Here is a 27,442-nt window from a genome sequence, read left to right on the forward strand (position 1 = left end):
ATTTTATTCAAACACAAATTTTAAAATGGTTTAGACAATATTATTTATTACTCCATACGTCCCCAAAAGAACGACCCATTTGGGTTGATTACGCGGGTATTAAGGAAATTAAATAAAAAGAAGTAAAAGTATATTGAAAATATAAATTTACATGGGGTTTGTAAAAAAATAGAGAGAGAAAGTAATAAAATTACATGGAAAATCAAATTTTTATATAGGGAAGCTAATTTTGCACAAATATTGTTGCAAATTGGTGGGTGTTTTAATGCAAATGGGTCATTCTTTTTGGGACTAAAATTTAGGCCAAATGGGTCGTTCTTTCGGGGATGGAGGGAGTAGGTTATAACATCTTTACATTGATAAAAGTATATAAATATGTTGGGTGTGTTATTTCAAAACATTGTCAATATAGACTAGGATTTTGTTGGATACATGTCAATTTATTATTTTTATATTTCTTTTGTAATAAGTATATTGAGATATTCAAGTTTCAGTAGTGTATTGAAAATTATGCAGAAAAAATAAACAAATTAGACAAATAAAAAGAAGGAAAAATTGCGGAAAATAATACAACCTTTGGCCCGTTTTTTTTAATAATACAACCTTTTGATTAATTCTTAATAATATAACCTTTGGGGGGTGTCAATTTTAAACAAGACAAAAAACTTGTAACCTTTAAAACCGGTTACCCATGACACGTGTTGTCATGTAATTGGTCTGAATATTAATTTTTTAAAAAAAATAAATAACTTTTAATTTTTGGTTTTTAACAAAATATTTAAAATTAAATTAGTTCCTAATTAAGACAGTAATTGTAATTTATATTATTTAAGCAAATTAAAAAAAAAACCCCACCCATCCCCTTCCTCTTTACGACCCAGCCAACCACCATATCTCCCACCCTCGAGCCACCTCCTCTCCCCTTCCCCCACACGCAACGACGACCTCATCGGCGCCGCCCAGCACCATCCCTTCCCACCATCCCTTCCCAGACACACGAGCCTCACCGCGACGCGAACACCACACTGATGCAGGGGATTTTTTTCGATACAGGGGAAGTGGAGGGGGGCGGTTTTCGAGCAACGAAAGGGGAGGGAGGTGGTTATCGGGATCGGGGAAAGGGATCGAGTGATTTTTGTGGTGTTTCAGGGGGTTTTGTGGTGGCGGCTGCGTGGATTAGGGTGGTTTTTGTGGTGGTTGGGAAGGAAAGGGGGTTAAGGGGGAAGTGGTTTGCGTCGGGGTTGGGTGGTTTGGGGTTAAGGGGGAAAGTCGGGGTTTAGGGAGAGGGGAGAGGAGGTGGCTGGGTGGTGGTGGTTGGGTGGTTTGGGGTTAAGGTGGAAATTCGGGGTTAAGGGGGAGGGGAGAGGAGGTGGCTGGGTGGTGGTGGTTAGGTGGTTTGGGTTTATTTTTTTTTAAAAAATTTCTTTAATAATAAAAATTATTTAATTTATTAATTATATTGAAAAACCAATAAAACAATGACACGTGTCACAGTTACCTTCAAAAACAGGTCACCAATAGGTAATGTCTTGTTTAAAATTGACACCCCCCAAAGGTTATATTATTAAGAATTAATCAAAAGGTTGTATTATTAAAAAAGAACGGACCAAAGGTTGTATTATTTTCCGCAATTTTTCCACAAATTAAGGTAGTAAATAGTCTATATACAAATAATGTCACAATGTTTATTTTTACCATACTCTGTATTACTCCGTAACTTTTTGTAGTTTCTAGCAACATATTATTAGTGATCAATATTAATCATCAAAGTTTACATTAAAATACCCCTCGTATCTTACCTTTAAATAAAATTATCATAGTTTTATTTTGGTAATATAACAATTTATCACATTTAACCTTAAAAAGGGATTAGCAAAATTTTGAAAAAAAAAAAAAAAAAAAAAAAAAAAAAAAAAAACCCAACCAATTTGATTTTTGATTTTTATTTGATGTCGGCATAGCACATAAAATAAAGAATCTTAAAGGTAGAATAATTAATTCCAAATTTTGGATATTTTTACTCCAAAACTCCAAGCAACTAAACAATCTACAAGCTAGTCTTGAAAAATTACTTTACTCGATAAAAAAAGAAGAAGTCGGTAAGTAGGTCATTTTATGATTTAGTTAAATAGTTTGGTCGAGCCGTTTGATTGGATGTATATGTATAAAAATAAAAATAAAAATTTGGTTAGTACAAACAACAGTTTTTTAAGAGCCAAAAAGTTCTTTTGTTTCATTTAGTTGAATATAAATGGTATATTGTCTGTCCAATAGAATTAGAAGACATGATAGTTTATATATAATTTTATATAAATAAATAAAAATTTGTTTAAGCACGTATGCAGTTTGTCGTTGTCGCTTTCTTGCATTAAATTTTTTAAATCTAATGTGTATTACTCCCTATATTTTAATTTTTATTTTATTTTCTGGTGAAAATCTAATGTGATTATGTCTACATTCTGAGTTTGTACCAATCACTTGTCGCATGCATGCGTATGATTGAGATAGATTAATTCAGTGGCTACTAGCTAGTTTTCGGCTCCGAGCAATACCTCATATAGTCATATTACTAGTTTAGGTACGTGCATATTACTAATAAAATATATGAAAATAAAATAAGTTTTATTTTATGTGACATTTAACTTAATTTTTTCTATATAATTTTTCAAGAAAATAGACCAGTAACTTATAAATCAAAATAGACCATTGAAATTTGTTAAAAATGGAAAAAAGACCTATTGAATTTTTTTACTTTACAATGATTTTATTATTTCAATAGAGAAATAAGATCTTTAAAATTTGTATGCATAAGATGTACTACCTTCGTTTTTTTTTTAAGTTGACACCGTTTGACTTTTACATTATTCACACACTACACTTTGACTCGTTTTTGTGATTTATAGATACGATATAATATAGTCGTGTGGAATATTGTTTGAATCGTCTCAATGTATATTTTATTAATATCCCTTTTTTTTTTTATAATTTTACAATGTTGATAATTAGAGATAGTAAACGTTAAAAATATGTGTTGGCAAGCGTGATAATAGAAATGTGTCAATTAAAAAAAACGGAGGTAGTATATGTTTGTTTCCATTTGCCATTCTCATAAAATTGTCTTCATAAGCAAATTCGACTAAAACTTGAATAACAAAGAATATTAACAATTGATTGTATCATGCCACCCAAATACATAAAATGAGAAAATTATATACTTATAGTGGCTCAATTTTGATTATTTATAATCTATTATTATAATTTCATAGTAATAACAAAGAATTTTAATAATGGATTGTATCATGCCACCTCATACATAAAATGAGAAAATATTAGTAATACTTAAAATATTTTTATAGCGGTTCAATTTCGATTAGATTATCTAAAAAAAATCTTAGTTATTTTTCCCAAATATTCCCTACCACATACAAATACGATAAATAAATATGAAAATATATGTTGAGTTGTTAAGGAAGAAATATGGTTGCAAAGTAGCACAACTTGTTAAATGCAAAGTATTTTCTAAGAAGTCTTGACCCAAATAAATTGTGTGAAAAGATATGTCTAAATTCATAAATTGTACAATACATTTTTCCAAATATACATCATACTATATAATATAAATGATGTGAATAATATAAAAGAATATTTAATTTAATATATATGGTTAAAATACATATGTCTGTAAAAAGTAATATAATATTGTGTGTATATATGTAGAATATATATTTTCTCAAAAAACTCGACAAAATAAGATTTGTCATATCGTTTTTTAAGGAATAGTTACTATATTTTTAGATTCTCTAATATTTGTATCTCAGATTTTTAATTTTAATTTTTTTTCTTCATTTGTCTAATTTGTTGGTGTGTATTTTAGTATATAGTATTACATGTTCATTGCTGGGTGTATTTTAGTATATAGTATTACATGTTCTTCATTTTCCGTTTTCAAATATCATTTGTAAGAGCTTGTTGTGAAATAAAATTGCGCACTTGCTCTAATATACAACATAGCTTATTGCATAATTTTCTAGTTATTGAACTTGCGGTTGTAGATTCAATCCTTGTATTAAACCATTACAAATTATAAATTTAGTGGTGTCAAAATACTCAAAAGCTGAATCGAAATTGATTCGATCCAAATTTTGAATTACATGGACATTGGACATGATTATTAACTTATTTTTATGATCTTAATTGTTCTTGTTGTTTTTTTTACTAAGATCCTATTCTTTTGAGCTTATAGGCAGAGTAGAGCAGGAGTTAGCAGAACAGAGCAGATTAGAGCCAAGTCGAGCAGATTTGTTTATTATTATTATTATTATTATTATTATTATTATTATTATTATTATTATTATTATTATTATTATTAAATTATTATTATTATTATTAAATTATTATTATTATTATTATTATTGTAGTAGTACTATTATTATTATTGTAGTAGTACTATTATTATTATCGCATTATTATTATACAATCCATTTTGCATGCACCCGGTGTACACTATTTTTTACTATACATCGGACATTGTGCACGTGCCACTCATTTACTAGGTTTTTTTTTTTTTTAAAAAAAAAAAAGCAAAATCGCGAAATTTAATACCTCAAAATTAAAAAAAACGCAGACAACAATGGAGGAGAGAGAAAGTGAGAAAACGCAGCTCTTGATCATGAACTGAGGAGAGAGAAAGTGAGAAAACGCAAAAATTGTAGAAATCGATCATCAATTTAGAAGAAAAAAGGTGAAAAACACACAAATTAAAAATTTCGATCATCAATTAAAGTAGAGAAAGTGAGAAAACTTACAAATTGAGGAATTCGATAAACGCAAAAATTGGAGAATTCGATCATCAATGGAAATTCGACTTTCGATACCACAAATTGTAGCAATCTCATCCACGAATTGCTACAAAAACAGAGGCAAATTGAAACTGAATTTGAAATCGATTTAAATCGATCGATTATAGAAGAAGAAGAAACAAAGAGTTTTGGAGATGAATTCGTACCAATACTCAACAATATAAACAATGTAGACGATGCAGAAGAAGCATATAACAATGCAGAAGAAGCAATTGAGAATGCAGAAGAAGCAATTGAGATTGCAGAAGAAGCAATTGAGAATGCAGAAGAACCAATTGAGAATGCAGAAGAACCAATTGATAATGCAGAATATCAAGTGGTTCCTGGCAAATCAATTGATTCAAATTCAGAACAAACAACCAAATCAAATGCAACTGAAGGTAATTTCTATAAACATTTCAAATTGTATGCAAAAAGTAACCTTTTGTATGCCTTAAAGTTACCCTTTTAACAACACAAAGTTACCCTTTTAACAGCACAAAGTGACCCTTTTAACATCTCAAAGAGACCCTTTTAACATCTCAAAGTGACCCTTTTAACATCTCAAAAAGACCCTTTTAACATCTCAAAGAGACCCTTTTAACAGCATAAAGTAACCCTTTTAAGAGCATAAAGTGACCTTTTATATGCATAAAGTGACCCTTTTATATGCAAAAAGTTACCCTTTTAACTGAAAAAGTTACTCATGTAACAACATACAGTAACTCTTTTAACAACATAAAGTCACCCTTTTCATGCATAAAAGTGACCCTATTTTCGAACAAATGTTACCATTTTGTTTCCTCTAAATTGAATTATATGTTGCCTCTAATTATAATCTGATATATCTGTATTAAATAACAGATACAAATCCAATTCATGCTTCTGGTTTAGATCTTAGAGGTTCATTTTTTGGTGTGGTAAGAGAAACTTTTGAAGAAATTTTGGAATTGTATGAAAAACATGCTGCTATACTGGGGTTTTCAATACGAAAACATACAACTAGATACCAAACACACACAAAAATAGTAACTGAGAAAAATTATGCGTGTTCTGCTGAAGGAAAGAGAAATTCAGGTTTCAAGAAAACAAAGTTAGTTGAAATGGTTAATGAAAAGGATGTGAATGTGAAAACAAGAAAGCCAAGACAAGTAGCCATTACAAGATCAAATTGCAAGGCATGCATAAGAGCAAAAGTGAATAAAGAAGGAAAGTGTGAGGTAGTGGCTCATGTTATTCAGCATAACCATGAGCTAACAAGGTCACAGTGGCATTATTTGCATCGTTTTGAAAGAAAAATGACAGAAGAAAAAGCTGAAGCAATAAAAACAATGAAATCTTCAGGTCTAACTACAATGGACACTTACAATTACATGGCTATAGAGGCTGAAGGAGAACAGAATATAGGTCATAGTGTTGTAGATCATCTGAATTTTTGCTCAAGGTTAAGAATGGAACAAATTGAGGCTGGAGATGCTCAAACTTTAGTGAACATTTTAAATCAGGAACAATCAAAGGATCCAAAGTTCTTTTTTAGAGTTAAGTTTGGCAAGGATGGAAGAATTTCCAATATCTTTTGGAGAGATTCAATGATGTTAGAAAACTATAGGATATATGGAGATGTGCTTGTCTTTGATACAACATATAGAACCAACAGATATAATCTTATATGTGCTCCATTTGTTGGAATAAATAATCACTGGCATAATTGTATGTTTGCATGTGCTTTTATTGGGGATGAAAAAACAGATTCATTCGTTTGGCTACTAGAAACATTCTTGAAAGCTATGGAGAATAAAAAACCAACTTCAATATTCACTGATCAGGACCAAGCAATGGCAAATGAAATTGAGCAGGTAAAAGATTTATATTTACATTTTACAGATTTTAAATTATGACAATAATGTTTTCCTTTTCCCATAAAGTTACCCTTTTAAATGCATAAAGTTACCCTTTTAACAGCATAAAGTGACCCTTTTAACAGCATAAAGTGACCCCTTTATTTTCAATGTAGGTGCTTCCTAATACAAGGCATAGACTTTGTATCTGGCATTTGGAACAAAATGCTATAACCAGATTTGGAGCTCTTAAAAAAGACAAAGAATTCAAGTATGCATTCAACCAGTGTTTAAAGATGTGTGTGACAGAACAAGAATTTGAAGCAAAATGGCAAGCAATGATGCAAAAATATGAGTTGACAACACACTCTTGGTACCAAAGAGTGTACGAGTTGAAAGAGAAATGGTGTCCTGCCCTTAGTAGAGATTTCTTTTCAGCAGGAATCTTATCGTCACAAAGGAGTGAAAGCACTAATCATGCAATAGGATTCAGAGCAAGTAAAGCAACTACCTTGACAGAATTTTATACCATATTTAAGAAAACAATCAATCATTGGAGAAGCACAGAGAAATATGATGAGTTTACCTGTAGCAAGTCAATAGCATTCACTTCATTGCCACTGTCTGGAATGCTAAAACATGTTGCTCAGGTAAAAAGTTAACTGATAAGTACATAATTTACACATAAATTATACCAGTTTAAATGTAGCTAAACAATTTTGGTGAACAGGTTTTCACTTTGTCACTCTTTAGAGATTTTGAAGAGGAGTTTGGATATTCTATGGCAACAACTGTTCAAATGATTGGAAGAAATGAAGAATGCCTACTCTATCAGGTAGCCCTGGAAGACAAGCCATGGTCTTCACATCAAGTAAACTATATACATGAGAGCCGGAATGTATGGTGTACTTGCAAAAATTTTGAAGCATCTGGATGGTTATGTTATCATTGCATCAGAATTCTACACTTGCATTCAGTAACAAGAATACCAGACAAGTATGTTTCAAAAAGATGGACTAAGTTTGCAAAAACAGAGGCATGGGATAGGTTGAAGAATCAGGATCCTACACATCAATATATTCCATGGAGACAAACAATGATAAGGAAATACTACAATCTAATCTTAAAGAGTCAAAAAAATGAAGAAACAAGAGAATTTATGGAAGAAAGTTTCAGAAACAGTCTTAAAATGGTGGATGACTTACTTGCTAGTGCTGCCAGAGAGAAAGTGCAGAAGCTGCTTCTAATGTTCCTGATGTGGCAGACATCAATCACCGCAATGATGATGTTTCTTCGGCATCGAGTACAAGCACAAGTGTACCAATAATACTTGATCCACAAAGGGCTGTAACAAAAGGTAGAAGCAAGAGAGCAAAAGGAGGTCTTGAAAAAAGCAAGAGAAAAAGAAAACCAGCACTGCCACCTCCACATTTAGAATTTGGATCTAAAACACCTAATTTGAGACTCTTTTAGGAAATTTTTTAGATCATTTTTTTAAAAAAAAAATTAATGTAATTTGTATTCTAAAACTATATATTTTTTTTTACTATGTGACTAGTTTAGTGAATATGTGATTGACACTATTATTAGCATATCTTTATTTAGTTAAACGTTTAAATTAAGAGTGACCCTTTTAACAAAAGCAATGAACCTTTTTTAAGCAAAAAGTGACCCTTTTAACAGAAAAAAGTGAACCTTTAATTTACTGAAAAAAGTGACCCTTTAAACATAATAAACCATTTACATAAAAGTAATTCTTTTCATGAATAAAAGTGATCCTTTTTCTAAATAAAAGTGACCCTTTTCATAGCTAAAATTACCCTTTCTAAAAATAAAGTCTACATTTTTCTTGTTTAAAAGTTACCCTTTTTCTGCATAAAAGTTACCCCATAAAAAACAGAAAAAAAACCCCTGTCCCTTTTAATTTACAGAAAAAGTGACCCTTTTCACATAATAAACCATTTACATAAAAGTGAACTTTTTTATGAATAGAAGTGACCCTTTTTCTACATAAAAGTGACCCTTTTCATAGCTAAAGTTACCATTTCTAAAAATAAAATATACCTTTTTCTTGCTTAAAAGTTACCCTTTCTATAAATAAAAGTTACCCTTTTCTGCATAAAAGTTACCCCATAAAAAACATAAAAATAAAACTTTTAATTACTTTATGTATTCACATACATCAGAATTCCAAAAACAACTAAAGACTTTAAACTAAGTTTAATTACATCGTTGAACTTAATGTATGCACATACATTAAGTTTTTTCATTGTTTAAAAAAAACCCCTGACCTAATCAGCTAACAACAATAAATTATTTCACTATTTAGAAGGAGTAAACTTTTTTGCCTTTTTTCCTTTGGTCTTTTCCTCTTCTCCCTCTGCCTTTGCTTCTGCTTCTGCTGCCATTTTTCTTTCTTCTGTTTCTCTCTTCTTCTTCGCAGCAATTGCAGCCTTTAATCTTTCTTCAATTCCATTGACATAAGCATGATCTTTCTTCTTCTCATTGAACTTGTGTAATTCTGACAACACATCGTTCCTAGATTCATTCAAATCACACAGCACCAGTGTGGTACAAATCTCTCCTCGTAAAAATTTCCTTCCATTAATCTCACAACAGCAAAAAAAAATTATCAATATGTAATTAATAAAAGCATTAGAAATGAAAAAACTACAGAAACTATATAGATAATTACTGTTTTGAGTTCATTTAATTTGAACGATTCGCCAACAAAATGGAGCATGTGATACATGACAAAGACCCCACAGTCCAAATTGTCAACCTTTTCTTTTCTCCATTCCAACTCAACAACTTCAAAACCATAAGAAGGTAGCTGAGAACTCTTTGGATGATTTCTTTTGCCAAGAAAAGCACCCATTTGAACACACTGACATAAAATATAAAAGTTTAGAATACATTAAAATCAAAAAAATTAAAATGGAAACAATGAATCAACAGTAACATAACAAAAAAACAAACACAAACATACCATTTTTGAACACAGTTCTTTTGTATAAACAAGAGCAGAATCAGTCCAGATAATGTTGTCAAGATAATATACCAACTCTTTTGTATGATCAATAACATACAAAATGTAGTGATTCTCAATAAGAACAGGAAAATAGATCTGAAAGAGAAAAATTAAAAGAGATTTAAACAGAGCATATCATAAACAGAACTCTTTAAAATTTATTACATTAAGTTTAGAATAAATATACCAGATCAGCATCCATTATATCACATTCTGGATTCTCATAGCTAACCCAACCTTCCCATAGGCCGTGCAAATCCTTAACAGCACTAGAAATGTTACCTTTGCCAATATTGTCACAAACATGCAAGAATGCAAACTATTAAAGTATAAGATCTCAATAATATATATATAAAGTAAATGTGTTAAGATATAAAAAAAAAGAATGAAATAACTTACACTCTGCCTAACACCGAAGAAGAATTTTCGAGGACCAGTAGCCTGAAAACATGCCTTCTCATTCAAATACAGACAGAAGCAATCAATAACGCACCATCGAATCCTGAGTGGAGCAACAAGGGACACCATGTCTTCTCTTGGAATTAAAAAGTTCATTCCAAAAGTAACAAGGCTCTCACTGAAACAATAAAAAATAAGATCAGCATTAAAAAAAAAACAAAAAAATATAAGAAAAAAAACAGATAAAAAAATAATTATAATAAAAATGGACACTTAAATTCCTATCCATTGAAACATCCTTCAGCAAATAATAATCGAGAATTTCCAAATGTAACTGAGGCAAATTCTTGAAAATCCGAGCATTGCTCTTTACAAAAAGAGTTACAAAAGGCACCTGCACACCTACTGGTCCACAGTCCAGAGAGCATAGAGATTTATTTGCTTTGAAGATACGTCGAGGAGGTTCATTTTGATCAATATGCCCGACAGGAATATTTTCAGTAGGACCAGGAATGATAGCAGAAGGTCCAGAACCATTAAGGCCTTCATTAACTATTTTCCATGACCATTGTCATCATCCTTAGGAATATTTTCATTGAAAACTTGTGCAGGTTCTTTTTCAGGAACAACATCTTTGTTACCTTCTGTAGGTTCATAAAAACCGCGAAACAAATCATGTACAGACTTCATTTTATTACATTCATCAATTAAACCATCTAAAATCTTCAGATAATGAGGATCATATCAGAGAGTAGCAGTTCAGTTTGAGAAACTGAAACAGAATCATCAGAAGATAATGAAACACTTCCGCGAGAAGTAATCAGATCATTCAAGGTTTGAAACCAGTTGGCTGAACAAATAATAAAACATCCACATTTCTTTTAAACAAAAGAAACGTTTCATGAACAACCTACAAACATATGAACAAAGAAAAAAAAAATGTTACAAATAAAAATAATAAAATAAGTAGGAAATCTAAATATATGCTAAAAGTGACCCTTTTAAATGCATAAAGTGACCCTTTTAAATGAAAAAAGTTACCCTTTTGTATGAATAAAGTAACCCTTTTAACTTAATATTTAAGATAACTTTAATGCATATAAAGGGTAACTTCGTTGCAAAAAAAGGGTAACTTTGGTACACAAAAAGGGTAACCTTGGTACACAAAAGGGTAACTTTTGTACACAAAAAGGGTAACTTTTGTACACAAAAAGGGTAACTTTTGTACACAAAAAGGGTAACTTTTGTACACAAAAAGCAATAATAACTAAACATATAAGAAAACAGAACACTTACATCAGTTGAAATTTTTTTAATTTCTTCATCAGTCATAATACCTTCTGGAAGCTCAAATGCAACAATGCGACCAGTGGTACCACTTGTAGAAGCACCCTTATCATAACACAAAGTAGGAGCTGGCTTAAAAATAGTTTCCCTAAAATTAAGCTGTGACACAGGATATGTAAAAGTATCCAACGGTCCCTGCCCATAACCACCAGCTTTGATCTCTAACTTAATCCGCTTCTTAATCTTTACATCCGTCCAATGTTGAATCAAAGGAAGAGTACTACTTTCCTTTTCACCTTGAAAATTTAGACGATGAAAATACATAATTTGCAAAGCCAGCAAACAACCACTAACATTTTGAGCAGTTTCATCATCCTTATACTTCTGAACAGCCTTCTTTAACTTCTTCAAAACATATGAACACCAATCGAAAGTTTTAATTTCATCAACTTTTCAACAGCTTTCAGCAATTTTAATGAAACAGTCCTATTATTAGTAGGAGCTAAAAAGCTAGACATAGCTTGAAGAACAAAACACCTCTTAAATTCTTCCCCTCCATCAACCAAATCAACCATCTGAGACTCCAATTTCGACAAATGAAGAGGTTGCTTACCAGAAAGACCATAATCAGATCTCCATGCCTGAATAATACGTTTATCTACACTTTCATCTTCAGAATTTTTATTAAGTTCAGGAACACAAATATCACTCAAAGGCAAGCAAAACACATCGCATATATCATTTCTAGTAACAACAAATTCTTTACCAGTAGTGATGGTAAACATGCAGCTACCAGGATTGAAGTTTTCAACAAGCCAAGGTAGCATTTGACGATTAAGAGTTTTCAATTTAAGATGTAATAAACCTCCAAAACCAATTTCTTCAACAACCTATTTTTGCTCAGGACTAAAGTTCTGCAGCAAAATTTCCAATGAATAGGGTCTACATCTTGCAATCAAGCTTCTTTGCTCCCTAAATAGAAAAAAAAAAAGAAAGAAAATGTAATTAAAACAATATAAAATAAAAACAAAATATAATTAAAAATGTAAAAAAAAAAATATGTATACTTACACAAAAGATTCAGAATCAGAATCAGAAAGCATTTCATAATCAGAATCTTCCACTGTATTAGCTTTCTTAGGTACAATTTTGGCCTTCTTAGGAACTATTTTGGCCTTCTCAGACTCTGGTTTGTCACTCTTAGAAATAATTAAGCCCTTCTCAGAAATTTTAACAGCCTTTTTAGGTACTGCTTTGCTCTTCTCAGGAGCTATCTAGGTCTTTTTTGGTACTGGTTTAGCCTTAGCAGGCTCTTTAGGCTTTCCTTTTCCTTTTGTAGGCATTTTATAACGATAACCACCTATTGAGCCAACTGTATTTAATTATTACAATGAAATAATTACAAAATCAGAAATTACTCATGGAAAAATATAGAATAATGTGCATAAATGACACTTTTAAATGCATAAAGTGACCCTTTTCACAGCACAAAGTAACCCTTTTAACAGCACAAAGTGACCCTTTTAACATCACAAAGTGACCCTTTTAACAGCATAAAGTGGCCCTTTTATATGCATAAAGTGACCCTTTTAACAGCATAAAGTGACCCTTTTATATGCATAAAGTGACCCTTTTAACAACATAAAGTGACCCTTTTAACAGCATAAAGTGACCTTTTATATGCATAAAGTGACCCTTTTATATACATAAAGTGACCCTTTTAACAGCATAAAGTGACCCTTTTATATGCAAAAAGTGACCCTTTTAACTGAAAAAGTTATTCATTTAACAACATACAGTGACTCTTTTAACAGCATAAAGTCACCCTTTTAACATCATAAAGTGAACATTGTCAAAGCATATAAATGACACATATGCAGATATGCCTACTATACTCATAATCTAACTAAAACATAAAACCTAAACCAATAATCAGTTTAATTAGCATTCTCTGACTAAAACCTAACATACAAAATTTGAAGAATAATAAGCAATGAATAAAATAAAGTTCTGAAAACAAACATGCAAAATTTGTTTCACATATAACAACACCACAACACATGTATAACAAATTTTGAACCAATTATATACAATGAACAATAAAATAAAGCAAAATTAAACATAATAACTTCAAAATTCAAATTCAATTGATTTGAATGGGCCGAGTCTCCCGAGGTACATATGGCCGGCCCTTCGGGTGTCTCGATGATACAAAGACGAATTCCAATCACATCCCCTATTATCATAATATGCATAAAAAATCAACTGAAAACTATAAAAAATAACATGCAATACTAATTCGATATATATAAGCGAAAGTTCAATTGAAAAATTTGAAAAAATGATGAAAAATTTAAGTAAACACACCTTCTTCAGCATCTACATCCTTCTTTGTAATCTTCATCTTCACCATTGCAGAATCAAACACTACGAAAATCGAAAACAAAATCAAAATAAAAAAACCTAAAAATCGAAGAATCAAAACAACTTAAACTAACAAAAATCTCAAAAAAATAAGTAAACGAACCTGAATTAAGCAAATAACAACTTCACAAGTGGAAGAGAAGAAAGAAAAAGCTCGAAAATCAACAATGGAGGAGAGAGAAAACGCTCGAAATCGGAAGTATTAGAGAGAGAAATCGCCAATTCCGAGTAAAAACGAGGAGAGAGAAAGAAGCTGGTGAGTGAATGAATGAGGAAAAGAGAGAAAGTGCTTTTTGTTGGCAGTTTTATTTTCGCAATCATGAGTTTGCACGTGCGGGACCACATAATTGGCAGTTGTTGGTTTCCACAACTTCCGCCATTCACTAATTTATTGTACACCGGCTTTAATTAAACATTTGTGATTATTATAATAATTAAATATTAAATATTATTATTATTAATAAATATTATTTATTTATTATTAATAATTATTATTATCTTTAAATATTAATCTTTATTATAAAATCAATTATTAATAATTATTATTATCATCACCGTAACCTCACGCCACACCCAACCAGCCACCACCCTAACCTCACGACACCACCCAACCAGCCACCACCCAACCTGTAGTTGTCGTGCTACGAGCCACCTCCCCTCCCTTGTTGCTGCATGTAGGTCACCACCCCCCCCTACGGCAGCTCTGCTACGAGCCACCACCCATCCTCTACTGCTGTCCTGCTACAAGCACCCTGTAGGGGTGTTCAAAAAAACCCGACCCGATTGTCCCGACCCGATTTCCCGATGACCCGGTAAGTACCCGATGGGAAATTCGGGGAAAAAATCTATTTTTCCGGGACGGGTACCCGACCCGAGAAGATTGTCTCTTATCCGGGTCGGGACATGGGGCAAATTTTTTAATTATCGGGTACCCGTTACCCGATAATAACTTAATTTTTTTTTTTTTTAAAAAAAAAAACCCTCCTTCAAAATGAGCCCAGCCCATTTATATTTTACTAGTTTATTAACTTAGGGTTCCTGATCTCTCTTTTCAATTTTCACGCCACTTTCATCTCCCCCTCTCTCTCCTCCCTTATCTTTCTCCGCCTCTCTCTCTCCTCCCCTATCTTTCTCCGCCTCTCACCGCCCCTATTTTTGTTATGCGAATCGAAGCAACAACAACCGCAACAACGTTCTGCAAATCGAAGTAACAACAACCGCAACTACAACACCGAAGGGGAGGTGCGGTGGTGTATGTGCTTGCTTCAATATGGTGGCGGCTCCACTTTCATCATTCATGCTCAGATCTACAAGAAGATTACAAGTTTCCAATATTAATAATGAAGTATGTTTGTTAATTAATTAGGGATGAATATGTATACCCATTTTATTGTGGGTTTTAGTGTTTTACAAGTTAATTAGTACTAAATTATTTTTAATTGTGTTTGGAATTCTGGATTAGTATAGTCATTCATGGATTTGATAGTAATAACGTGATAGTACTCTTTAAATTGGGTTTTTGTTGGGGTTGTATAACTTGTTCTTATTATATTATACTGATAAGAAAGTTGTTTTGTTATTTGTTTTTTTTTTAATTTATTTTATACAGCATATTGTTTTTTTTACAAGAAATACTAGTATAATTATACGAGATATTTTATACTGGTATACGTATAAGAGAAATAAACATTAATTTTCAGAAAGATAAATAAACCTTTAAAAAAAAAAAAAAAAAAGATCCGGGTACCCTATACCCAGACCCGAATAATTCGGGTACCCGGAACCCGGGTACCCGAGATATTCGGGTCGGGACATGGGACAAATTAACAAGTACCCGAAACTCCGGGTACCCGGGTTTTCGGGTACCCGAAAACCCGGGTACCCGGATTTGAACACCCCTAGCACCCTGCTCAGCCATGGCCAGAAGCGCAACCAGCCGGCAGGGAACTCCACCGTACCAGCCACGTATTGCTTTAAATCTAGGGTTACAATCGTCGATCGTCATTTCCTTTCGCATGAAACATTGGGTGCAGACGTCCGCACCCAATAGTTTGTGAAAAAGTTATATGCCCCTAGGTTCAAGATGCATCCAAAGGTATTTTCTGCTCATTTGATATTTTTTTATTAATTTTAAATATTAAAATAAGCAAATAAAATAAAATAAAATAATCAAATGAGCAAAACAAAAACTACTCTAGGTTGCACTTACCTCTATGTGTACCCATGTATAAAAGGTGTTGGCATTTTCCATTTTAAGAATTCCCCTTTAATGATTACGTTTCAATTATATCTTTGATTAAAATCATATTTTATTTGCACATTTCTCTCATACATGCAACTTCCCATGCAACTATACGTACCCATTTATCAAAATATTTTCATAATTCAATGACCAAACATAATATTTTACCTACTTTCAATGCAACTATTCTCATTTTCAAAGTTAATTTTAATGTCTTAATACTTAATATATCATATATGTGACATTTAATCATTGCTTTTCATAATCTTATTTTCTTTACCAATCATGAAAATCACAAGCAAACATAATCTTCTTTCAAGAACGGAGGGAGTGTTTTTTTTAAAGGGTATATGTAAGCCATTAGGGCTATATATAAGCATTAAATATACATTATAAAATAGAATTAAGTTAGGAATTCACGACAAAATCACGCGCAGATCGGTGTAATTAATATTACTTTACCCTCAATATTTCTGTAGCTTCTTATACATAGCCTTAAGGGTTATGCTTATAGTATCATTTTTCTTTTTTTAAAAGTGAAACTACTTAATGTAAAAATTAAAATCTCTAATTCTCTCTCTCTCTCTCTCTCTTTTTAAAGAGAATTCTCTTCTCTTAATTTAAGGTCCGTTCACTTCAACTTAATTTCAGTTCAGTTTAGTTCAGCTTCAATCAGTTCAGTTACGTTCAACTCCTAATTTCCTTATCTCATACAATATTCATTTCAGCTCTATTAAGTTTAGTTCAGTTCAATTCAGTCCAGCTCCAATCAATTCAGTTCAGCTCCAATCAATTCAGTTCAGCTCAGCTTCCAAAACATGATTCGAGTATGAACTAGACCTGACATAATAAGACTCAACCCAAATCCTATCCAACGACCCGAATGGGCACCTCCAGACTCGAGCTGATCATTTTGGCCCGACTCGAGCTGATCATTTTGGCCCGACCTAACCAATTTGCGTTTCTACCCCCTCTTTCCTCCATTGAAGCGTACTCTGAATTCTTCATTTCTCTCCTCCATTGAAGCTGCTTCTGAGGTACGGAGTATGATAGTTTATAAATCTAAATTATCGAATATCAGTTTCACAATCAGTTCTACACTTTCGTTAGTTTGATTAATTGTTAGTATAGTTAATTTAGGGTTCGGATTATTGAATAATTACCCGACCAATTTAACTTAATTTTTGGAGTTTACTTTGATAACTAGGTAATTCATATTTTGTTGCTAATATGGTGTAAGCTTTTGTTGATACAGGCCTTTAATATCAATGTTTTGGTTTTGTTAATTTTTAATTGAATTTACTGATTTGAGTTCAGACATTGTATAATGTTTATTTGATAATTTGTTCTTGATTTTCTTATTATTTGAATAATTTTTTTTCGCAATACACTATACACATAATGACATAAATGTTGTGAAGTGGGTAGATTACTCTTATAAATCAAACATCTTTGAATTAAATCTTGGTCAGTTTGGGAGTAGGAATTTCATTTCAAATTATGGATTTGGATTAATTCATTTGTTTGGAAAATTCAAGAATTTGCATTTGTATTTGCTTCAATTCCCTGACATTGAAAATTGCGACAAATTTAGTGGATTTCAAATTCTTTGTGAAATCCTGTCATTTACAAATCTCGTTCCATGAGTTTAATTTCATTTCTTTCCTTACTAAGATGATCTTAATTTGGTGTCAAACTAATTTGTACCTTTAGAAATGATTACTTCAATTTATTTCATTTGTTTTGGCAGGAGATGGCAGAATTTTTCTTCAGGAATACGATAGGTGAAATTAGGCCAACAATGTTTTTGAGTAAAATATGTTTGTGGGTTCTATCACTTGCTTCAGATTTAGTTTCGGGTTAACATGTCCTTTTAGCCCAGATTGCATTGCATTGGTTTTGATCCTGTACTCGTAAATGCCTCACAAAACCCTCGGTACAAAAAAATGTTTTCCAATTCTCTCTTTTCCAAAATTATAAAACAATCAAATTCCTCGTTCTTCCATCATCTACTCCCACAGTTCACACTTCACAGGACATTCATTGATGCCAGAATCAAATGGGTTCGAGATCCATTCCTCGATTTTGCAGTTGAGCGAGAGAAAAACCTCCGCCATTGTTGCTCCCTCAAAAATCTTCTCCTTTCTTCCCCTTCTTACTCTCTCCCTATCTCCCTTGCCTCCCTCCATAAGTCTCGCTTAAATCTCCCTTCACACACCACTGCACTCTACTTCTTCCATCGATACCCTTCTCTTTTCACTCTTTCTCCTCCCAATGTCAAGCTCACCCCTCAATTTCTTACCCTTCACAAGGAAGAGCAGGAGATTCATGATTCAATGTTGCAAAAAGAATCCGCTGTTCAGAGGTTAGTGAGATTTTTAATGATTGCTCGAAGTTGTAGAATTCCTGTTAGTGTTATTGATGATTTGAAATTTGATCTGGGTTTGCCTGATAATTATGTTCTCGATTTTGTTTCGTATTTTCCCGAGTATTTTAGGTTGTGTAAGTTAAAATGTAGGGAAATTGGTGACGTGGGTAGTGATAATTGTGAGAATTTGGGGGGTTTTGAAGTTGGATTGGAGTTGATTAAATGGAGGAAGGAATTGGGGGTGCCGATGATTTTGAGGAAGGAGTTTGAGGATGATTTGGGGTCTAAAAAGAGGAGGATTGTAAAATTTCCATTAAATTTTCCACCAGGATTTGATTTGCAGAAGAAGGTGAAGGATTGGGTTGATGAGTGGCAATGTTTGCCTTACATTTCACCTTATGAGGATGCATTTCATTTAGCGCCTCGAAGCGATCAAGCTGAGAAATGGACTGTGGCTGTGCTCCATGAGATTCTGAGTCTATTGGTTTCGAAAAAGACTGAAATGAGAAATATCTTAAGATTAGGGGACTATTTAGGTTTTGGGCTGAGGTTTAAAAAGGCAATTGTTCATCATCCGGGGATATTTTATGTTTCAAATAAGATTAAGACCCAGACAGTGGTTCTTAGAGAAGCTTTCAGGAAAGATCGGCTGCTAGAAAACCATCCTTTGGTGGGTATGCGGCACCGGTATATTTACCTTATGAACAAATCCAGGAAAGGAAGAAAACCTGTTAAAAACTTAAGTTCTGGATACGGCTTGCAGATGAGTAGGTCTGATTCTGACAGAGGCACGAAATGTGTTTCAGAAGAATGAGAACAACATCAACACATGTGACAAATGTGTTTCAGAAGAATGAGAACAACATCAACACATGTGACAAATGTGGTTTGAATGTTGGATATTGGTTATTTGTTATTGATGACAATTTTATCAACACAGGGGTGGGAGTGAGGTGGAGTGCATAGAGGTGAACATATGCGATGACTGTGGTTTGAATCTTAGATATTGGTTATTATGCCAATGTTATCGCCGCAGGAGTGGGGGTGGGGTGGTGGAGTGTATAGTGGTGACTGACGTAGATAACATGGATGTTACAAGAGGCCTATTTACTTATGGAGTGTAAGGTGGTAGTCAGTTATGCTATGGCCCTGGCCTGAATTGTTTACGTCTGAAATGGGCAGTTTTTTCTCGATAATAGGGCATGTTACATACCAAGTTTTTGGTTTTCTGGTCATAGATGCATGTCCATTAAAGTTACATTCAATACACAATTACTACCTCAGCTTCTTGTTTGTTGAACTTTTGTACAGTTTTTAATGAACACCTTTGAACACAACTATCTTCAAGTACGAATTACTGTATACAAAAACAAAATTAACATTTTGAAAGCAAATGAAGAAAACCAAACATGATTATGTTACTACATTCAATACATGGTCTCTTGCTTGCTTGCTTGCTTGAACGCTTTAATCCCAAAAGTGGGGTCGGCTACATAAACCAACACGAGGACTTTTCAGGATGTCATCCATCCTAGTACTATTCTTAATCGTTGTGGCTCATGTCAAGTGATGTGGCAAAGTTATACACTAACTATTAGCGGCTTACCCTCCTCCTTTATTCAGGATTGGGAAAATTCACTGACGGAGTGGCTTACCCTCCTCCTTTATTCAGGCTTGGGAAAATTCATTGACGGAGTTATATATGGTCTCTCCTCAAATAAAGATAATGGGACAAACAAAGAAAAGAGAAAGTAATAGTATAATATATCGTTGAAATTATCTAATAAGAATAGCTTTAATTTTTTTTATTAACCTTTCCACTTAATTAGCACCATCACCATAATACGTTAATGGTAGATATATTCTTAAAATCTCAGACAGTGGAGGACAAATCACTTATGATAAAGCACAAGTAGATCTTAAACATTAAGAATCGATCTCATTAAGGTACAAGTACAACTTACATACAATTAGTAGTTTTTTTTTTTTTTTTTTTAAAGAAAGGAAATTAAAGCATATATTTTTCTTGTTTTGATGATAAAAAAAGTGGCTTTTACTTTATATTAAAATCCATAATCAGTACAGTACTAAAAATTTAGCATACGAGATTACAAGTACACACAATGACTCAATGAGAACTTTATTCATATTGTCAACTTTTCTCAACCGATTGTATGGGGTATATTCTCAAATGAACATGCAAGCCATTCACAAAGAAGTCTCTAGGAAGAAACTACTCAAGAAAAGGAAAAAGGTTATAGATAGCCTCCTTTTAGTACACCTACTATATTATTGTTCATAAGGGTGTGAACACAATCAACAATGGAACTTATTTATATGTATGCCCATCTTATTGTACTACTTGCCTCTAAAGCTGAGCAGGGCCGGGGTGGGTCACGCAGATCTATGTGTTATTCCTAAACAGATCAAGGACTACATGTCATGTTCGTGGTTTAACCCAGTGTGTTTGTGTCAAACTTCGAAAAACTAGTCATGCATGCACAACCCATAATCCATTGCCGCCTTACGGTTTGTGCTAGACTTACAATGAGTTCATGCTAAGTCAAGCTAATTTCTTGTTGGGCTAAGTGATCTGCATGCTACAAGCTTGATTCATATCCAACTCTACTTGCCTCACTTATCATTTTCAGTTTGCGTTTACTTCACCTTATTATCTTATGTAAGGTATGATAAGGGTTGATATGTGTAAATAAGAAAATATAAGATAAGATAAATACTTGCATACAATTATCACCCTCATTAAACATACAAGTATATATGAGAAATGTTAAAGCTTTTTGGCTATGAAAAAAGCCATTTCCAAGAGCAATAACCTCGGCAAAAAAGGTTGAGCAAGATCTAAGATCTAATACTTGCATACAAAAAAGGTTAATTCGACTAGCTAAATGGTCACCCAAGTGGTCACTAGTGACTACCCTAACTGCTCTGAGTATGAACAAGCATCTTTCCCTCTAACAAGCTTTTTACAAATATGGAGTGACATCTTTTGGTATGAACAAGCTTGACGTCTTCTCATGCGCTCACTTTGTTGTATACCTAATGGTTTCAATAAAAAAAAATAATAAAAAAAAACCTACAGAAATTCTAAATTATTGCCTGGAGAGAAAATTAATAGACATCATGAGCATACCCAAAAAAAAAAATAGGAATCAAATTGGGAGAAAAAGTCAAAAATTGAAAGAAAAAAGAAGTTTGAGCAAACATTTTGTGAACTTTAAAACAATCATTCCCTTTTCATTTCTTATCATAAATGGGCATATGACTAGTTGTTTGAAAGCTATCAAAACAGGGTATCTTCTTTATCTTGAATTACCTCAAGATCAGTTATATATAGAGAGATATAAGCATTAAAATCATCCCTTTTTCACTTCTTCTTGATTTCAACTCACAAACAACAATTGGTGACTCAGTGTGTTGGATCAACGGTGTGCTCTAGCTAGGAAAGGCTTGTGCTCTTGTTATTGTCGTGCAAAACCTCTTTTCTTGGATCCTACTAGTCTGAGATCTGTATTCGACAATTTATGAAGGGGTTGTTTAATACTCTAATCTCAATAAATTTATAGAAAATTTGTCAAAAAAAACCTTTTAAATGCCACATTCTGTAAGAAAAAACCTTTTAAAAGGATCTTTGTTAAAAAGAAAAAAACCCACCGCGATCACAACTTTTTTGTTTAATGAAACCTCTCCCCTCTTTTCCGACATTGACTCGAATTTTCAGGCGTTGACCCCTCATTTTCCCTACTTACATCCAGCTCTTTTTGTATTTGCACTCCCTAGTTTTATTTCCTTCTTATTTTCCCTCAAAAGTTGATGCCCTCTATATTTCTCTCCTTCCTCCATGGATGCTCTCCTCTCGCTCCTTCCTCCATTATTACTTTGCTCTACAATCACATCAATTTGGGTTTCTATATATCTCTATGTCCTTTGGTGCAAGCCATTAATGTTGCTACAGTAAACTACGGTAAGAGTTAATAACATAATTCAACAAATTATTACTGCAAGTAGTGTAAAAATTGGGGCTTTGAACTCATTTAATTATTCACTATGTAAAGTCACATCTGCAATAATTCTTCACCATTTTACCTGCAAAATTAGCAACAACAACACAAATATTGGAGAACAGAAAGCAACGCACAAGAAGAGAAGTATTAGAGAAGAGAGGAGAACGCGATATTGAATACTACAGTGGTGAAGTAAGCACTGCAATTGTGGAAGAAATAGATTAAGAACCCTAATTTACCTTTCAATTGATTTGATTTGGAAGAGATTTGCCCTAATTTTTCATTGGAGTGATTTGGGGAGGCTTGCCTTAAGTTTAATTACCCAACAATAGGTTGCAAGTAGGTAGAATAAAGGGTCAACGCCTGAAAAATCGAGTCAATGCCGGAAAAGAGAAGAGAGGTTTCATTAAACAAAATAAGTGATCGTGGTGGTTTTTTTTTAACAAATATCCTTTTAAGGGGGCGTTTGGTTCGCAAACTGGTATGAGGTTGGAATCAGGAATGAAACCATAGTGGTATGGGTTTAGAACTTGATTCTTAGGGCCTGTTCTCATTGACTGAACTGAACTGAAATGAATATTTTATAAGAGAAGGAAATTAGAAGCTGAACTGAACTGAACTGAATTGAGCTGAACTGAGCTGAGCTGAATTGAACTGAACTGAGCTGAGGTGAACTGAACTGAACTGAACTAAACTAAATTTCAACGTAAGAGAACAAACCCTTACTACCATATGTTTGGTATAATTATAAAATGCAATGTTTTTCTTTTATTTAATGCATAAATGTATGAGAATGAGTCAAACCCACCTCCCCCAAGGTTTCTAAACCCCATACTTTGGGGGTTTGAGGTATGGGTTTGAAACTCATAAAATCATAAAACAAACATAAAGGTATGAGTTTAAACCATTCTAAACCCATACCTTATACCTTAATTATGTGAACCAAACACCCCCTAAAAGGTTTTTTCCTTATAAAATGATGCATTTAAAAGGTTTTTTTTTTTTTTTTTTTTTTTTTTTTTTTTTTTACAAAATTTCCTGGATTTATTTTTAAAAATAAAATGAAATAATCTAATGTTTCAAATATCCAAAAAAATCTTTTAAACAATCAAAATTCAAAGTGAAAATTACTAAACATCCAATTTGAAAAACCCAAAACATAAATCCAATTCGAAATTTAAAATTTTGAATTAGACCAACCAACCCACAAATCAGTTCAACCCGATCGACATAATCGTATTTTTTTTCCCACCTAGACAATTATGATAGTCCGACCCGGTGCCATCTTTACCAAGGAATATCGGCCATATTATGAATTATTCGGTCATGCCTAGTTCAAAGACAGGCAACATTCTTCAAAAAAACAAAAGTCTTAAATCCCTCGTGGGTCTTCGTCTTCTTCCTGGGTCCAACTTTACAAAGCTGACAGCTGACTCCTCGAAAGATAACTCGCCTACTTTTTATTAAAATAAAAACTTGAAAAAAAATCAAAAATAAAAATCAAAAAGTAGAACTGTACTATACTACTACTCTACTAGACTCTGCTTTACTACACTTGAGTAATAATGCAAGTCGACGTCCTTCATCCTTTTCTCTCTCCTCTCAAATTCACTCCACAAAATCTTTGCTATTTTTTCGTGGATTTTTGAATAGTTCATCATAATTTCTTATCTGGGTCAAATTTGTATGGTTTGAAAATAAATCCCATTGCCCAGATTTTCGTATTTTTAATTGATTTTTATTGGGTCCACATTATTAATTTCCAAAACCCCAGATACCAAACCCCATCAACAAATGAAATTTTCAAAAACCCAGAAAAAATTCTGAGAAAAAACCCTAGATTTTTGCTTCAGTAGATCAATTTTTGCTCTAAATTTGCTTCATTTCTCATTGAGGAATTTATACAAACAGTTGGTGGGCATTGTGTAATTAATTACTCCGTTGAAAATTTCTGGGTTCAGATGTCATTTTCAGGCACACAAATTCTTCACCAGTACAAACTTTTTCCTCTTTAGCTGGTATGTTTTTTCTTATTGATTGTACATCTTATTGCCTAATTTATTTTGGAAAAATATGGCCATTGAAACCATAGGTTATATGATTTGATTGGGATATTGTCAATCTTAGTTTGCTCAACATTATGCTAATGAAAAGCTTTTACTCCAAGTACAAATTAAGTGTACAACATCCATTGTAAATCTCAGAGTAATTTGTGCCATCTTTAATAGTAAAATGCTCAATAGTTGCATTTTTGTGGGTAGTTCACCATTATTGCTTTGCCTAGTTCTTGTGTCATTGCTGTTTTCAGTTGCTGTGTCAGAAATTTATCTGGGTTCAAAGCTTTCTGTTTCTGATAATAGATTGCGGGTTTCTCCAAATGGGGATTTTGCTTTGGGTTTTTTCAATAATTCAGATCATGTAAATCAGTATAGTTTAGGAATTCGGTTCGATTCGGACACTATACCTATTGATAAGAAGGCTGTAGTTTGGGTTGCTGGTGCAGAACTCACTGTTAGTAATCAATCCTATTTACAACTCACGCAAAGGGAAGGATTAGTTTTATTTGATCCTTCGAATGGTGGAGTTGTATGGAAGAGTAACACGGCTGGGAAGCCTGTTGCTTCTGCCTCCCTGCAGGATGATGGAAATTTGGTTGTTTTGGATGGAAACAAGGATTTGGTGTGGCAAAGTTTCGATACACCGTCTGATACACTCTTGCCAGGCCAGTTTTTGTCTGTCCACAAAACTCTTCGTGCTCTGAGTGGAAATTCGCTTTCCAGTCACTATAGTTTATATTTGAATGATTCGAGGCAGCTGCAGTTGAGGTGGGAAACCGATATGGTATACTGGGTAGGTGGAAGCCCTTCAAATGGGTCACTTAGGGCTTCCCTAAGCGCAAATGGTTCCTTCCAACTTCTTGATGAAAGATCTGAAGCTTTTTGGTCTGTGTTCGCGGTAGATCACAATGACAATGTGACATTCCGGTTTCTTAGGTTAGATGTTGATGGAAATCTTCGAATGTACTCGTGGGATGAAGATTCAGTATCATGGAGATCAGTGTGGCAAGCTGTTGAGAATCAGTGTAATGTTTTTGCCACATGTGGTGATCATGGAATTTGTTCCTTTGCCAATAATAGCCTCCCTACATGCAAGTGCTCATTTGGGTCAACAATGCAGTCAAACTCAAAGTGTTCGGCTCCCTATCAGCAGATATGTGACACTAATGTTAGTATGGTGGAACATATGCACACTTCAGTTTATGGAATTTATCCGCCAAACGATACAGTCAGTGTAACCAGTTTAGACCTCTGCCGGAATTCTTGTCAGAAAGACCCACTTTGCACTGCTGTGACATACTTGGAAGACGGAAGTGCACAATGTTGGATTAAGAAAACACGGTATATTACTGGTTATTCAGATCCATCCCTGAGTTCCATATCCTTTGTCAAGACATGTCAGGATCCCTTACCCGCCAAGCCTAACTATCCTGCTGCTGCTTCTCTGCCGCCGCCTTCTTTCTTGCCCTCTAATAACCAGTCAAGTAGAAGCCATATTCGTTCTGTAATTGATGCCGCTTTGGTTAGCTTCTGTCTGTTTTGTATGCTTCAGATAGCTGTTGGATTTTGGGTCTGCAAAAGAAGAGTGGCAAATGTCAGGAAGCAAAATAGTTTGCCTTCTCATGGTTTATTTTCTGCTGGCTTGGTCAGATGGACATATGGTGAAATCAAGGAGCTAACTGGGAACTTCAAGGATCAATTAGGGCCACACTCATATAAAGCCGTGCTTCAAAACAACCAACTTGCACTAGTCAGGCGGCTAGAATTACAAATTGAAGAGAGGAAATTTAGAGCAATGGTTTCATTAATTGGAAGCATTCATCATAAGCATTTGGTGAAGGTGGAGGGTTTTTGTTGTGATCCAGGGCACCGATTTTTGGTGTATGAGTTTCTAAAGAACGGCTCACTAGAAGACTTCATGCATCGTCCTGCATCATTCAAAAAGCTTACTTGGAAAAATAGAATGTTGATTTGTCTCGGTGTGGCAAAAGCCTTATTGTATTTGCACACTCAGTGTAGGGATTTTGTAAGCCATGGGAATTTGACTTGTAAGAATGTGATTCTGGATGAAAACTTGGAAGCTAAGGTCACAGAATTTGGCCTACAGAGACTAGATGGAATTGACACTTTTGCTGAGAAAGATGTGGAAGACTTTGGAAAGATGGTACTGTATCTCATATGTGGGCGCCAAGAAGTCCATGAAGACATTTGTGAGTGGTCTTACAACAAATGGGTTAGCGGATATGGATGGAGAGTTGTGGATAAGAGAATTGAAGGTGACGTTGACTTTGACGAGCTAGAACGTGCTCTTAGAATTGCATATTGGTGTTTGCAAGTCGATGAAAGAATGAGGCCATCAATGAGTGAGGTTGTGAATGTTTTGGAGGGCACATTGACAGTTGATCCTCCACCCCCCCCATTTTCTGACTCTAGAGCTTTACTGGAAGACAGATCAACAGATTCAGAGGTGGTTTAAAGATTATTCTCCTGCCAATTCCATGTATAGCAGCACTAACTTTGTGGCAAGGAAACTGTAAAATTTTAAGGATTACATTGGTTAGGATAAATCTTTGATCACATTTAGGGCTAACAAAATTTGTTTAGTATTTGGTCAGTGAAAGACTGACAATTGATAGCCTTGGTATGTTTAACACTCATCTTCAATAATCATTTTTTTTTTTTTTGAAATCTAATTCTTTTGTTCCCATTGCCTAATTCCTCTGCAGTAGTTTTTGATACCTATTATTTTGCTTTGTGTTTCTGTTTGTTTTCCTTTCCCTTTGAATCTTTGCTTTGTGTTTTTGTGCACGCACACACACACATAGTGTCTATCATTTAGGGCTAACATTCTGTTGTCTATCATGTTGGCCATACTTGATTTGGTTCAAAGAATTAAGGGGTTAAAAAATACCGAGAATGAAGATGGTTGGTGTGGT

General features: G+C 33.6%; 1 protein-coding gene and 1 pseudogene across 1 annotated transcript; both read left to right on the forward strand.

Moving 5' to 3' along the window:
* The first annotated feature begins 16,976 nt into the window (after positions 1-16,976).
* On the forward strand, positions 16,977-19,830 carry LOC145630987 (protein WHAT'S THIS FACTOR 9, mitochondrial-like). Its single transcript, XM_081683099.1, has 2 exons — positions 16,977-17,096; positions 17,810-19,830. Exon 2 carries the CDS (start codon positions 18,006-18,008, stop codon positions 19,239-19,241), a length of 1,236 nt encoding a protein of 411 aa, XP_081539225.1. The 5' UTR covers positions 16,977-17,096; positions 17,810-18,005; the 3' UTR covers positions 19,242-19,830.
* A 4,076-nt stretch (positions 19,831-23,906) lies between these two features.
* On the forward strand, positions 23,907-27,223 carry LOC145630988 (G-type lectin S-receptor-like serine/threonine-protein kinase SD3-1 pseudogene; annotated as a pseudogene).
* Positions 27,224-27,442: the final 219 nt, after the last annotated feature.

This window comes from Chenopodium album, chromosome 5, assembly GCF_948465745.1.
Source record: "Chenopodium album chromosome 5, dcCheAlbu1.1, whole genome shotgun sequence".
Lineage (NCBI taxonomy): Eukaryota > Viridiplantae > Streptophyta > Magnoliopsida > Caryophyllales > Amaranthaceae > Chenopodium > Chenopodium album.